Source organism: Drosophila miranda, chromosome 2 (genome assembly GCF_003369915.1).
Source record: "Drosophila miranda strain MSH22 chromosome 2, D.miranda_PacBio2.1, whole genome shotgun sequence".
Lineage (NCBI taxonomy): Eukaryota > Metazoa > Arthropoda > Insecta > Diptera > Drosophilidae > Drosophila > Drosophila miranda.
Genome location: NC_046675.1, coordinates 11,368,343 through 11,381,197, shown reverse-complemented (window position 1 = coordinate 11,381,197; position 12,855 = coordinate 11,368,343). Strand labels below are relative to the sequence as shown.

Sequence of the window (12,855 nt, the reverse complement as noted above, 5' to 3'; positions counted from 1 at the left end):
ATTACAGTTGAGACATAACTAGTTTTGCGTTGCCCGTACTCGTATTTGATATCCAATTTGAAAAGTCTGTAAAATAAAAAAAATAAAGCTGTGAAAGAGAAAAAGTTTTTCTCATGAGAGAAAAGACGGTGTAATCCGATTGGCGAGGCCTTTTCCCCCAAATGCGATTAATGTATAATTAATTGGCATAATGGGCGTATACGTAATCCACGGACTGCGTATACGCAGTGTGTCCCTCATTAGGCATGCCTCATCGCGTAATTATATCACTCTCTGTGGCCCTTTAACAATTCTCTATATGTGCATTGTATTGCCCCTGACTCAGGAATCGGTTTATGGAATGACGCAGAATGCTTTGTTGTCTGTTCGATTCGCAGTTCTCGGCTCTCGACTCCACTGCAATTGTCGATAATTAAACAATTATTTACAATTGAAATTCTCAATTGCTGAAAGTGCAAATGAAAAACCGAAACACAAAACACAAACAAAAAGATTGACTCGTTCTTTATCGGGTTTTTTTGATATATATTTTCCGATAAGTGCGAGACAATTGAAATTGATTTTCCGCAGGCAAAAGCAAAAAGCAGAGAGCAGCTGCCTCGTCCCCAATGGACTTCTATTTCGAGAGAATTGCACGCAGCAGCAGCAGCAGCAGCAGCATTGTGTGGCAAGTGGCGCAGGCACTCAGGCCTCTGAGTCGGCGGGGGCAAGTACCAGATCCCAGATCCCAGGTCCCAGGCAGGTCTCAAGCAAACAAATAAAACTTTGGCCCCAGTTCTCTACATTCAGATTCCATTCCGACAAAGGCAAACAAAACAAACAAACAGACTTGAGAAGGTCAGCGTGCGCCGAACGATGTCGGCGATGTTCAGCATTGTTGCCACAAAATTTACAGCTTACAATAAAAATAAAAGCAATATTAATTGTTGTTGCTGTTTCTGTGGCTGTTTCTGTTTCTGTTGCTGCTGTTTACGACACACACACGCAAAAGTCAGGGAATGACGAAGTCGGATGGTTTGATTGCCCTGAATGTGCGTGAAGGTTGGCTGCCGGACAATCTGCTTTGTAGCAGTGCCCCCCCGCCGCCGCTCCCCCTCCCTCTACTATCGGCCGTGTCAGGGCCAGAAAACGAAAGTAAACCCCCAGATTGCATCGCATCGCATTGCTCTACATTTGCATACCCTAGACGCGGGGTAATGTGATTTTGGGTAGATATTTGAAATAAATAAAGCTCCTTCATTAAGTCTAGACGGCGGGTAGTACATAAGAAGAATAAGGTAAGTACAGGGAAAAACCCAAGAAATTCCAACAATCGGTCAAAATCTCGTATAGGAATCCATAGGAATACATAGAAATATTCGGTCTTGTAGGTCAGTGAGGGGCATTCTTTTTGAATTAAGGTGCACTTCAACAACAACCACAACAAAATACAGCTCTTATCAATGAGATTCGATTCGAACAGCAATCATGCACACGACATGTTTTTGGTTTTTGCATTCTCGTTGCCATTCTCGATAGGAGACATAAAACGATCATTTTCCTTTTCTCTGGAGCCGCTGTACCCGTTTCGGGTGCTCACACGACATGTATTTTGTTTATGCATTCTCGAAGAATAGATCTCTGAGGTGGAATAGTTGCTATAAGAGCAAGTTGGAAGCAAGAAGCGAGCGAGGAGGAATGACTACCATAGAAAGGGTATCAAAACAAAGGTTCGCCCGAAAGTCAGTCGCCGCTTCCTATCTTGTTTGTGCGCTGTCATTCATTCATTCAGGGCTGTCCCCGGAATCGCCTCCGAATACCATTTCCATACCCATTTCCATTCCCATTCGCAAACTCTGACGCACAGCGAAAGGCAACCGAGCACGTCCGGAAAGTGGCGTCCATCAGCCCCAATCGGATTCTCCCTGGTTTTTGCTGCTGCCGCGGCGCTGCTGCTGTTGCACTTTTCGGCCAATTTGCATTTATAAACATTTGCAGAGAGCGCGGGCACGAAAACTGTGGCAGACAATTTAGCATATTCATGGAACAACAACTAAAACAATTAGGCGGCGCAATGGTGGCTGGTGGCAGGTGGCAGGGATGCAACAACCTTCCTGCCTCAATCTTAATCTTTCAGGGAAATACGCGAGTGCCTGGTGTAGTCGTTTGTTTCTTTCTTTCCTTTTTTCGGGGGTAATTTGCACGTCACTCGAATGTGAGCAGGAAGACCTGAGACTTGTCTTGTCTCGAGACTTGTCTCACCCCTCCTTTGCCCCTCCTGCGTCTCGGCTTGACTCCATTCCACGCCACTTGCCGCCACTGCTGCCACAGCACACCATTCCACTCCAGTCCACTCCACTTTTAGTTCACTGTTCACTCCACTGGCTTTCCCCCTGCGCACAGTTTTTGGTGGCAAAAATTGAATTTCCGAGAGCGAGAGAAACGTTGCCGCCCGGGCCTGGGCTTTTATAGAAACTTCATTAGTCCAAATTAAATGTTGTACGCGCCATGAGCAGACAGCGTGGTGGCAGGGACCCCAGGACCCCAGGACCTCGACCAGAAACCAGAGAAGGAGCAGCAGCAGCAGAGGGGGAATGAACCCATGATGGGGAATGAACTGGAAGATGTGTCCTCCACAAGCGAACGTTGACGTTGACACAGTGGCAGAAAGGAACTAGGAAAAACTTTTTACTTCTTGCAATTGAATGAGTTATGGGCGGGGGCGGGGCGAAGGAGAGGATTTCCCTTACCCATCATTCGAAGGAAATCCAATAGAATGGTAGTAAAGATTTCCGTACACCGAAGGTCCTTTAGCCAAATAAAAAGAAGAGAAACTTAAGCCAAAGGAGAGCTCTCACTGTATTTAAAAGATGCATTTTAACAAATGGCAACAAGGCAGCGGATGATGGAGGGAGTACCCTTTGAAGAGCCGCCCAAAGAGGCACGAAAAGGACCAAGATAGGGGACTCGATTCCACTGAGGCACACTCGCATATTTGCTACTTATGGAAATTTCTCATAAAAAACCATTCGCCACAAGGGATTCTAAATTATTAAAAGAATCAATAAAAGAGTGTCCCTCTGCGGCGAGCCCCACTGTAGCCCCAATTTTCATATATGTACGAGTACAATAGCACTTTTTGTGGCCCTGAAAAGTGTTTCCCACAAATCGATATCCTGAAAACCTGAACAGTTGAGAGGCTTCGCCCCGCAGCCCCTCACCGCCCGCCCCCCCGGCCCCACCCATGCATTGTGTCAATTCAATTTTCCCTAAATGTCCGTTTTGAAGCGAGAGTCCTGCCCTGCCTGTGTGTGTGGGGCAGCTTTGAAGGCTTCTTGCATTTCAATTTATTGCAGTTAGAAATGGCATCGACATCGACATCGTTCAGGAGAGTAGAAATGAGGCAGGTCCATCCTGGCGGGCGTCCATTAACCAGAGCGTTGCACGCCCGCTCCAAGCGAACGTTGAGCGATTTCCGCTGTGGGTTGCGTCATGCACATGGACTCTCTCCAACTCTCTTGCTTGCTTTTATTTGGGGGGGAAAATCTTGCTGCAGTGCGCTGGTCCTGGTGCCGGCCAAGGACTTGCCGATGCCACGACGTGACTGAGCGATTACTCATATCCGGCAGCGCCGCAGAGTTCCTGTTCCTGTTGTTCCTGTTGTTCCTGTGTGCGCGCACAATTGCCCGGAGGAGGTGCCCGGGCGCCCGTGTCCATGTCCATGTCGGTGTCCGAGAGCTGCTCGTCCACTCCCACTGGCAAGACCGAGACAGTCCATCCCCTAGTCTTGGCAAAGGATTAAAGCTGTCGGGCATTATGACGTTAATGAAAACCAACACCGTTCATGCACCTGTGCATGCGCTTCACACCTGCAACCCGATTGCAACCACCGGAGACTGCCGCAGAGCCACAGCCAAGCTGGAGTCTCGCCGCCCAGCTCGTTTGCATATGGTCGGACGGTCGGTCGGTCGGTCGGTCTATGGTCTGGCCTCAACCCACCCACCCAATCCACTGTACGACCCCTGGACAGCCCGCCCCCCGGACACAGGACACACACACAAGGGGGGCGTGGGGTGGGGGGTGCACTGCACTGCACTGCACTGCACTGTCTGGCGGCACAGTTCGTTTTAATTTCCACAATTATGCATGGAAAAGTGCAATGTTTGTTGGTATTTTCACTGGCATTTTGTTGCGTGTTACACAATTTCCACAACCCCTTGCCCCTAGAGCCCCCCCCCCCCCCCCCCAGCCATGGCCATGCCCGCGGCTAAAACAGTTAATACGTCAAAAATATGCAAAATACATGTTTCCCATCTATGAAGCACATTGAATATGAATATGTACGGATCCGTACAACTATCCATTATATACAGAACACGATTATATATGTACGAGTGTATCGTATAATATGGTATGTGTGTTGTTTTTTTTGTTGGTATTCATTAGCCGCACGCTTTGGTGGAGAGTGTCAACGCGTCGCTTCAACGCTTCGCTAGGTTCTCCAAAGGGTCACGTCACGAAAGGATATGCTCGGCTTGTTCCACGAAATGTGACAGTTCTGATGAGGGAGAGTGAATAATGAATGCATCATAATATGCCGTTTAATGGGGTCTTTTGGTATAAATAAAAGTTATTTTTGTGCTCTTGAGCAGTGAAAATGCAAGCAGTAGACTATAATTGAAAAGCAGTTACCATATTCCATACAAGCAGTGCAAATAGCATTAAAGGCTGGCGGATTTTATTGCCCGAATCCTAATATGCCATTTAATAGGTGTTTTTTTGCTGCTTATTATGCAGTGACTTTTTTTTTTTTTTTTTTTTTTTTTTTTTTATGTTTTTTGTGCTCTTAAGCAGTGAACATACAAGCAGTAAACTATAATTGAAAGGCTTGCCATTCAAGCAGTTCAAATAATATATTATTTATATTTATAGCCTTAAATATCCCAAAAAAGCCAAAACCAAACAAGTTTTAATTTCAGATCTATCGCTTGCTGAACTTTTTAATCAATTTATAATCGATATTCGGTCATTTTGTAATCAATTTCTAATCGATTTTAATTATTTATAATTTATAATCGATTTTCTGTTTTTTTTAAATTGTTGTCGGCTTTTAATTAATTTCCTAATCAATTTCTAATAGATATTCTGCAGTTTTCGTGTACTTTTTAATCGATATTTTGTTTTGCCGTTTGCTTGTTAATCGATTAATCGATTTCAAGACAATTTTGGCTTTGAGACCTATTCCCGCATTCTGTATGGGGAGCTCTTTCTATTGTGAAACTATGAAACATCGATCCACCTGTTAGAGGCCTGTCGGTAGTAGTCATCGTCTAGTCGATCAACCAATTCTGCTGCTGCCACTGCAATTTCTGCGGCTTCTGCTGGTGCTGCTGTCAGTGGCAGTCGAGAACATGCACAGCTTTTGCTTAATTATTTTTCCATTAAATGCCAATTAAATTTGGATATTATGTTTGAATGCCCTCGCATTGAATGGCCACCCGATTCCAGGGGGGGACACCCGAGAGCTTGGGGCCCTGGTGCCATGGCAACATTTGATTGCAGTTGCAGTTGCGTATTACATACACATAGTATTCTCTGCCTGTGATTTTTTTGTAATATTATTTTTTCATATAATTTACAAAGCCCAGAGACACGACACGATGGTGGGGGACGTGTCGCTCCACGCCCCAACGATGAGGATGAGGATGAGGATGACGGCGATGGCGACCCAGTTGGCAAAGGCAAATGTTCTACAAACATTTGTTAGCTTTTCCTATGGCACGAGGTGGAGGTGGCGGTGGTGGTGGCGGTGGAGGTGGAGGTGGCGGAGGAGTAGAGGACAGAGGACTGTGTCTGGGACTGTGTGGGATGAGATGCGGTTTTATTGCATTTCAAAAGTTGAAATTATGTTTGCTTTTCTGTGTGGCAACTGCCTTTGACTAAGTGGCAACCAAAGCCATGGCAACAGAGACGGAAACAGCAGCAAAGGCAACACCAGCACTTGAAGCTGCACAACAAAAAGCAACACAAAACAGAAGCAAAGCTCTTGATTCTGATTCTGAGTCTGATTCTGAAGAGGACAAGGAATCAAAAGCTTAGTCGTTTATGAGGCTGCCTCCTGGCTCCTGCCTGGCTCCTGCCTCCGAGCAAGTGGCATGAGGATCAGTACCCTAATGGGTTTATTTCCTAGTCGTTGTTGAGGCGTGGGCCAATTAATAAACTTTAGAGTTGAATATAAATTAATTGGCTCTCAAATCTCGGCAAAGGATGCTCCACAGGGATAGAGAGAGGGAGAGAGAGAGAGAGAACTACTAGTGGGAGAGCTGGAGCTCCCGTCAAACGATTACCTTGAGAGATGCCCTCGAGATATTTCATTACTCTCCAGCACCAGCTCGCAGTTTCACGTTTCATTATCTTCTACTTACTGGCCAATGATTCATTTAATTTCAGCACTTGAGATAGCAGATCTCCCTCTGGGGGCAGCCTCCTCCGCCATGCCCCAGGGCTTTTATTCAGTTGGTACTTGGAGCATTTTATTGCCTTCTCCAATTGCCTTGGTCGCTCCTTTGCCGTGCCTTTCGCTCTGTTGGTTGTTGGGTTTGTGCTGCTGTAAAAAAGAAGTCAGTGAAACATTTTAATGTTTAATAACCAACTTTGGTCCGTGGAATGCCTGCTCTCGCTTAAAGCCCCGACTGCATCGCCTAAAAGGCTCGCATCGGTACAAATTGTTGGCCCCAAAATGGTTGCGACACGTCCATCGTCCAGCGCTTGGCCAGCCAATGAAGCAATTGCCAGAGAGCCTCTGCCTCCCCTCTCCTGCCACTGATTCGCAGTGCCGCAAAAAAAAGTGGCCATTCCCCAAAAGGGTCGCTTCGTTGGCGCTGTCTCGTCCATCATCATCCATGACCGAACGGGGGACGCGGAGGCGTGCAAATCAAAACCGTTTGCCGGCGTTTCATTTGCATAAATTCCGTGCGTTTACGGCAGATGCGGGGGCTGCCATGGCAACCTTTGGCGAAGAGAGCCTGCGAGAGGGGAGGGGGGGGGCGGTCTTTTGATCTGCTCAACCCGATAATGAGGGATCTGCTGGTGCATTTGATTGGATTACATGAGTGTACTCTCCACTCGGATGGTGCGGCGGGGACTCCACTGCCTCCCGAAAATGGACTAATTGGACTGCGACTGAGCCCCGGGGCCAAGGTCGAGTTTCGGAGAAATTACGCCCTAAAATAACCCTCGTTCCTCGCCCTTTGACAACGCAAATAAAGGACTGAGGGAATCTCTCAAATGGTATCAGATTTCACGTGCCGCAAATTAGAAAACACTTTGAACCATACAAAAGGGACACCGACTAATCATTGGATGGCGAATCTTTTGGAATCGAATTGAATTTAATTCAAATTACAGGAAACACATCATCGAAGGGGAGTCCTGATTACAGGGAATAACAGTGTGGATGATACCTGCCAGAGAGAGAGAGAGCGAGTCTCTTGGGAATAGGCCGAAAATTTCAGTGTGAAATTGTATCTGATTTCAATTGTTGCAAATTATAGAACACATCAGGCCATGCCGATGCCCCCCACAACTAACCCTTCCATTGGAGTCCCTTTTTCCAAACCTAAATTGAATAAAAATGGTCTGCAAATTGGGCAAAATTTCAATTGAAATTACATCCGATAGGTAGGGTTACACAGGAAAAAAAACCCTTTTCCAAATCGAATTAAAGCGTAAAAAAGATGGGGACATCTAGTTTTGGGTTTAAATTGAATTTTCGGACAATTATCGAAAATTTAAATAGCCAAATTTGGTAAATAGAATTTGTTAAGAGAAAATTATGACCAATTATAGAATCGAATGTTGAATATTTGTAGACATACTCGTAGTGGAAAAATGAGCAAAAGTAAACAAGTTTTATGGAATATTTTTATGGGAAGGAAGAAGGGGATTTCCACATCATAAATGAACGCCCCAAAACAATTAAATTTTTAAAGGTACAAAATAATTTGTAATTAATTTGGGACTAATTAAATTTCAATCATCGGCAATCATTAAAAATTACAAAATCCTATAAAAAAGGGCTAAATATAATGCAAACTAAAGAACATATTGCAGAAAAATGTATTAAAGGCGAACAAAACGGTGCCCAGGGCTCGTCGGCGCTTAAATAATTTTTAGAAAATGCGACTCACGTTTTCTATGCAAATTAATGGGGCGCACACCTACCCCGACCCCCTGTACCCCTCTCGCTTTCGTTGTTTACTTTTTGAGTGTGTGTGTGTCAGGGAGGGGGGAATCATGGGTTTGATTAAATTCCCGATTTGACATCACAGTATTGGCGGCGGCACCTAATTCGATTGTTCCACAGCATTTATACTAATTAAGGCATTTGTTTGTATTTGTTTTGCTTTTTTCAGGTGCCTAATATGCCACTGAAGCTGCCAACAGTTGCTGCAGCCACAGTCGAATCAGCAACAGAGACGGCGACGACGACGACGACGACGACGACGACGACGACGACGACACCTTGCCTGCACCAGCGGCGATTTCTTGAATCTCAGCAGCAGCAACAGCAGCAGCAGCAGCAGAGTGTCAATGATGCGACGACGACAACGACGCTGCCCGCCGCAAACGTATCTGTATCTGTATCCATATCTGGGCCAGCAGCTGTCAGTGATGTGTTCTCGACGCTGATGAGAACGACGGCGACGACGACGACGACGACGACGACAGCGGCTGCGACGGCAGCCACAGTCCATGCAACAATAGCAACCACACCTGAAATGGCCAACAAAGGTGAACAAAACACATACATACACACATTTGTATGTATAAATGTGGACCAAAAGAGTAAATACATACATATATAGAAGCCCTGTCCTGTCCCTGTCGTTGTAACCCATACCCCACCACATTTCCAACTTAATCAATGTTAAGCGACGACAAACACAAACGTCGAAAGGCGAAACTGCAATATTTGAGGATTGCCAGCAGCCAGGGTTGCCAGACGATTTGACAGATGGGAGATGGCAAAGCTATGGCAAAGCTGCAAAAAGTAGATTAAATAAAATCTCACAGGGCGGCGCTGAACTCAACGAAACGCAACTCAAATGAAATGAAATGATTTGCTTGGCAATGACTTTTCCTTTTGATGGCCCCAAAGGAATGACAGACCAGACGCTTTAGTCGTTTATTTGCTGCGCCATGGCAACCCTGGGCTGTCAGAGAGCTCCCCTGCGGGCAAGCGTCTTTCCCGGCCAGCGCAAAAGTATGCTATAGAAAAGAAATGTGAGTGCGCTGCCAGCCTGCATTTTTGCGCAACTGCAAGGAGAAAATGAAACAAAAAAAATAAAACACGATGGCGCAACGACGATGAACAGGACGAAGACGACGCCAGGATGCACAAGAGGGGTGGGGGAGGGTAGACGGGTAGAAGGGTGAAGGGATGGGCAGGATGAGGTCAGGGCAAAGGAAAACTAGTGTAGATACGTGCGAAAAGTGCACGGAAGGCTAGGCCAAGGAAATGCCAGCCATAGAGCCCAAGCAAAAGCAAACGGAAAATGGATCACACACACCCACATGCAGCGATACATACACATTTCAGGATGTGTGTGCATGTGTGTGTGTGTGTGTGTGTGGAAGTGCAAACAGATCCAAGTGGAAAAGGTGCTCGATGTTGGCTGTGGCTGTGGCTGTGGCTGCTGCTGCCATGTGAAAAACGATGCCTAGACAATGATAAAGTGAAAATGCACACTGGGAAACAAACATAAGGGAAAACTAAGAGAGTGAGAGAGATGGGGGGGAAGGCTGACGAGCAGCAGGACAGCACCAGGAGCAGCAGCAGTAGCGAGAGTTCAACAAGCTTAAGACAGCTTTCGGGGCACTGGCAACGGGAAGTGGCACTGGCAGTGGCAGTGGCAGTGGCACACCCCGCAGGCGGGAAGTGCATTTCGGATGCTTCCCTTTTTGTCTCCTGGCCACCGCCCCCTAATCCTTTCGCCCCAACCTTGGTCTTCCCCTACTGACTTTTTCCTTTGGCTGTTTTTCCTTTAGCCTGTTTTGATTTTCCCATACGTTGCATGGCACCAGAGACACCAGAACAAAGGATTTCGACGCGTTCCGCCAAACCAACGCGTTACTCAAAGACATTTCTCGGATGTTTGTCTCTACCCGCCCCGCCCCGCCCCCTTTTGTCCTTTTCCTGCTGTTGTTTAAGCCGCTTTAAGCCTTAAATAAATGTTATGTTTATTAAAGACTCGGAAACATTTGCACTTGCGAAGTGCCTGAGGCAGTTTTTGGACAGTTTTTCGGGGGAGATTGCCGGGGAGAGAGAGAACTAGAATTGAATTTGTTGGGGCTCTTAAAAGAGCTTTAGGCAGGTCTCAGTGATTGTTTTCCCCCCCATCGGAATGGGCGTGTTCAAGGTGCTAGATCATTGACTAGGGAACCCCTGAGACACCTCTCTTTTATTCCTTCCTGCCCCGCCTTGAAGGGTACTCTCAATTCGTTGAAGATTTCTATGGGATGCGATGCTGCTCGCCTTTCAATCATCCTTTCAACCATTCAGAAGCTTTCACAAAAAACTTTCTATTGACACCGCTCTCTTCTGCGTCCGGTGGGGGAGCGTCGTCCTTATCGTTGCTCCAGCCCTGAGTGGGAGGGGGGCGGTACAGCATTCCTGAAAGACTTTTTCTTCCAGCAATTCAAAGCAATTTGATTTCCATTTGAGATATTTGCAGGATGAAAAAGGAAAACAACTGCAAAACTGTTGCCAATTTCGGGAAAAGGGTTGCGACGCGACACCTAACACACACACACACACACACACACACAGCCACCATTCCACCTTCTTGCCACAGACAGAGGAGGCGTGGCGGTGAGAGAGAGATAGAGGATGGTACGCTGAGCAGTTGGCCAAACATTCGGCAAACATTGTTAAAAACTTTCAAATGAAAAGGTTAATTGAAACAAAAGGGACTTGATGGCAAAAGTTTAGCACAGAGCGCGTCCATTTCGAACCGCCTACCAGCCACGCCTTCCACGCCCCACCGTGCCCCTCACCACTAGCCACAATGTATGCAGCGGGCACTTGCAGGGTCCTTCGTCCAGGGAATGGCTCATGGATGGAAGGGGGGGGGGGGGGGGGGGGGGGGGCGAGGGCCAATCAGCGTCGCATTAAAAACGCCGCACAAAGCAAAAGTTTTGCACGATTTAGAAATTTTCGCGTGGCATTGCTGCAGCATTGGAGAGGGGTTGCCACAGGGGGGGGCAGGGGGCTGGCACGGGCAGGAGTTGAGTGGCGGAGTGGTTGTGGTCCGTGCGCTCCGTGGGTGTCCTCGCTGTGGGCTGTGGGGGGTGTGGCAAGTATTTGCTAAAAATCTTTCCCCTTCGCGAGCTTACTGCCAAATGAATTTAAATTTTCTGTGGTTTCGGCTGGGTTTTTCTGGGTTCCGGGTGTTTGTTTTTTTCTATTTGAGGGTTTTTTCTTCTATTTTTTTGCATGCTTTGTATATCTGCAAAAGGCGGATAAAATTTTGGGCAGTGGCTAAAGTCGTCCTTATTTATATCATTTAAAACAGTAGAGTAGTAGAGAGTATAGGGTATACATCGTGTATACTCGTATTCCCAATCGGAATGATTGAGTCAATGAATGAGTCCTTAATTTGAGAGAGAGAGAGAGAGAGAATGGAAGGAGTGAAGGAGTCCAACGACAGAGTGACATGATGTCGACAGTATGGGATGTCGATGTCCCACTCTAGCTTCCGTTGGCAGTAGAAGTGGGAGGAAAATGAAGTCAAGCAATGCTGCTCTGTCCAACTCACGGCGGAGACCACATCTACTCGTATTCTTCTGCTAATAAAAGGAGGAATCAAATAAAGCATTATATTAGTCGGAATCGAAGATTCGAACACTAAAGGCGATATATACATATGTATATTCGTAGCCCACATAGAAACGATCGGAGAAAAGAAACAAATTTCTAACGAAATTTCAGTCAAATTCAATGAAAACGAGGGGGAACGTTTTGAGTTGCTGCTACGGTCGGAACTCTATATTTATACCCGATACCTTTGTTCAGTATGGCTCTCCTCCGCCAGATGGCTCTAACATTGCACGACAAAGAGTGTGTGAGAGAGAGCGAGACAGAAAATGAGTAAGGACGGCGTTCCGTAGCCACCTGTATCTGTTCCTTTTGGTTATGAAACGATCGTGGCGGGCGACGCTTTGAGATACACTTGTAACAGTGGCATATCATAGAAGTCTGGATGCAATATTTCGTTGCTCTAGCTCTTATAGTCTTTGAGCACTAAGCGTAGGGACGGACAGACAGACATGGCTCTTTCGATTCGGCTTTTGATGTTGATCAAGGATATACATACTTAATGGGGTCGGAAACGCTTTCTTCTGGGTGTTACATCCATTTTCGCCACGAATCGAATATGCCCCTATAATCTTTTCGAAAGCTTTGTTTAATATGAGCAGCGTTTTCAATTCCCTAATGCACATGCCAGGGTATCAGAAGTTCCGGACTTGAATGAGAGCTCTCTCCTTCGGGTTCTTCTTTGCATTTGGATGAAAGGGCACTAAATTGGGAGAGTGGCGGGTGTTCTTTTTGTTTTTGTTGTTTAATTATAAGTCCACCATTATATCCTTACCGCTGCTTAAAAACCACTGGAGCTGCCCCACGAGGCCCCCCCCTCCCCCCTCTGCCCGCAACCCCTTTACTTTCGTCTGACTCTCGCAGCAGCACGTTTTTGTGTGTTTTGATTTTATTCGGGTCGTTCTTCTGCTCCACAGCCCCACTCCCCTGTGGCCTCCTTGTGATTGGGGCGCCTCTGTAGTTGCACGACCTTTAGAGGAGAGGTGCCGTGTGGGTGG

The 12,855-nt window shown here is 46.5% G+C and overlaps 1 protein-coding gene across 8 annotated transcripts in view; it reads left to right on the top strand.

The window, feature by feature from the left end:
* The window catches only part of LOC108156395 (mucin-5AC), a 31,093-nt gene that overhangs the window by 12,220 nt on the left and 6,018 nt on the right, over positions 1 to 12,855 (top strand). For all 8 annotated transcript variants that reach the window (XM_017287823.2, XM_017287825.2, XM_017287826.2 and 5 more), the window contains one exon: positions 8,394 to 8,772. In XM_017287823.2, the coding sequence (XP_017143312.2) occupies positions 8,394 to 8,772 (379 nt within the window). The remainder of the gene's footprint in view (positions 1 to 8,393; positions 8,773 to 12,855) is intronic.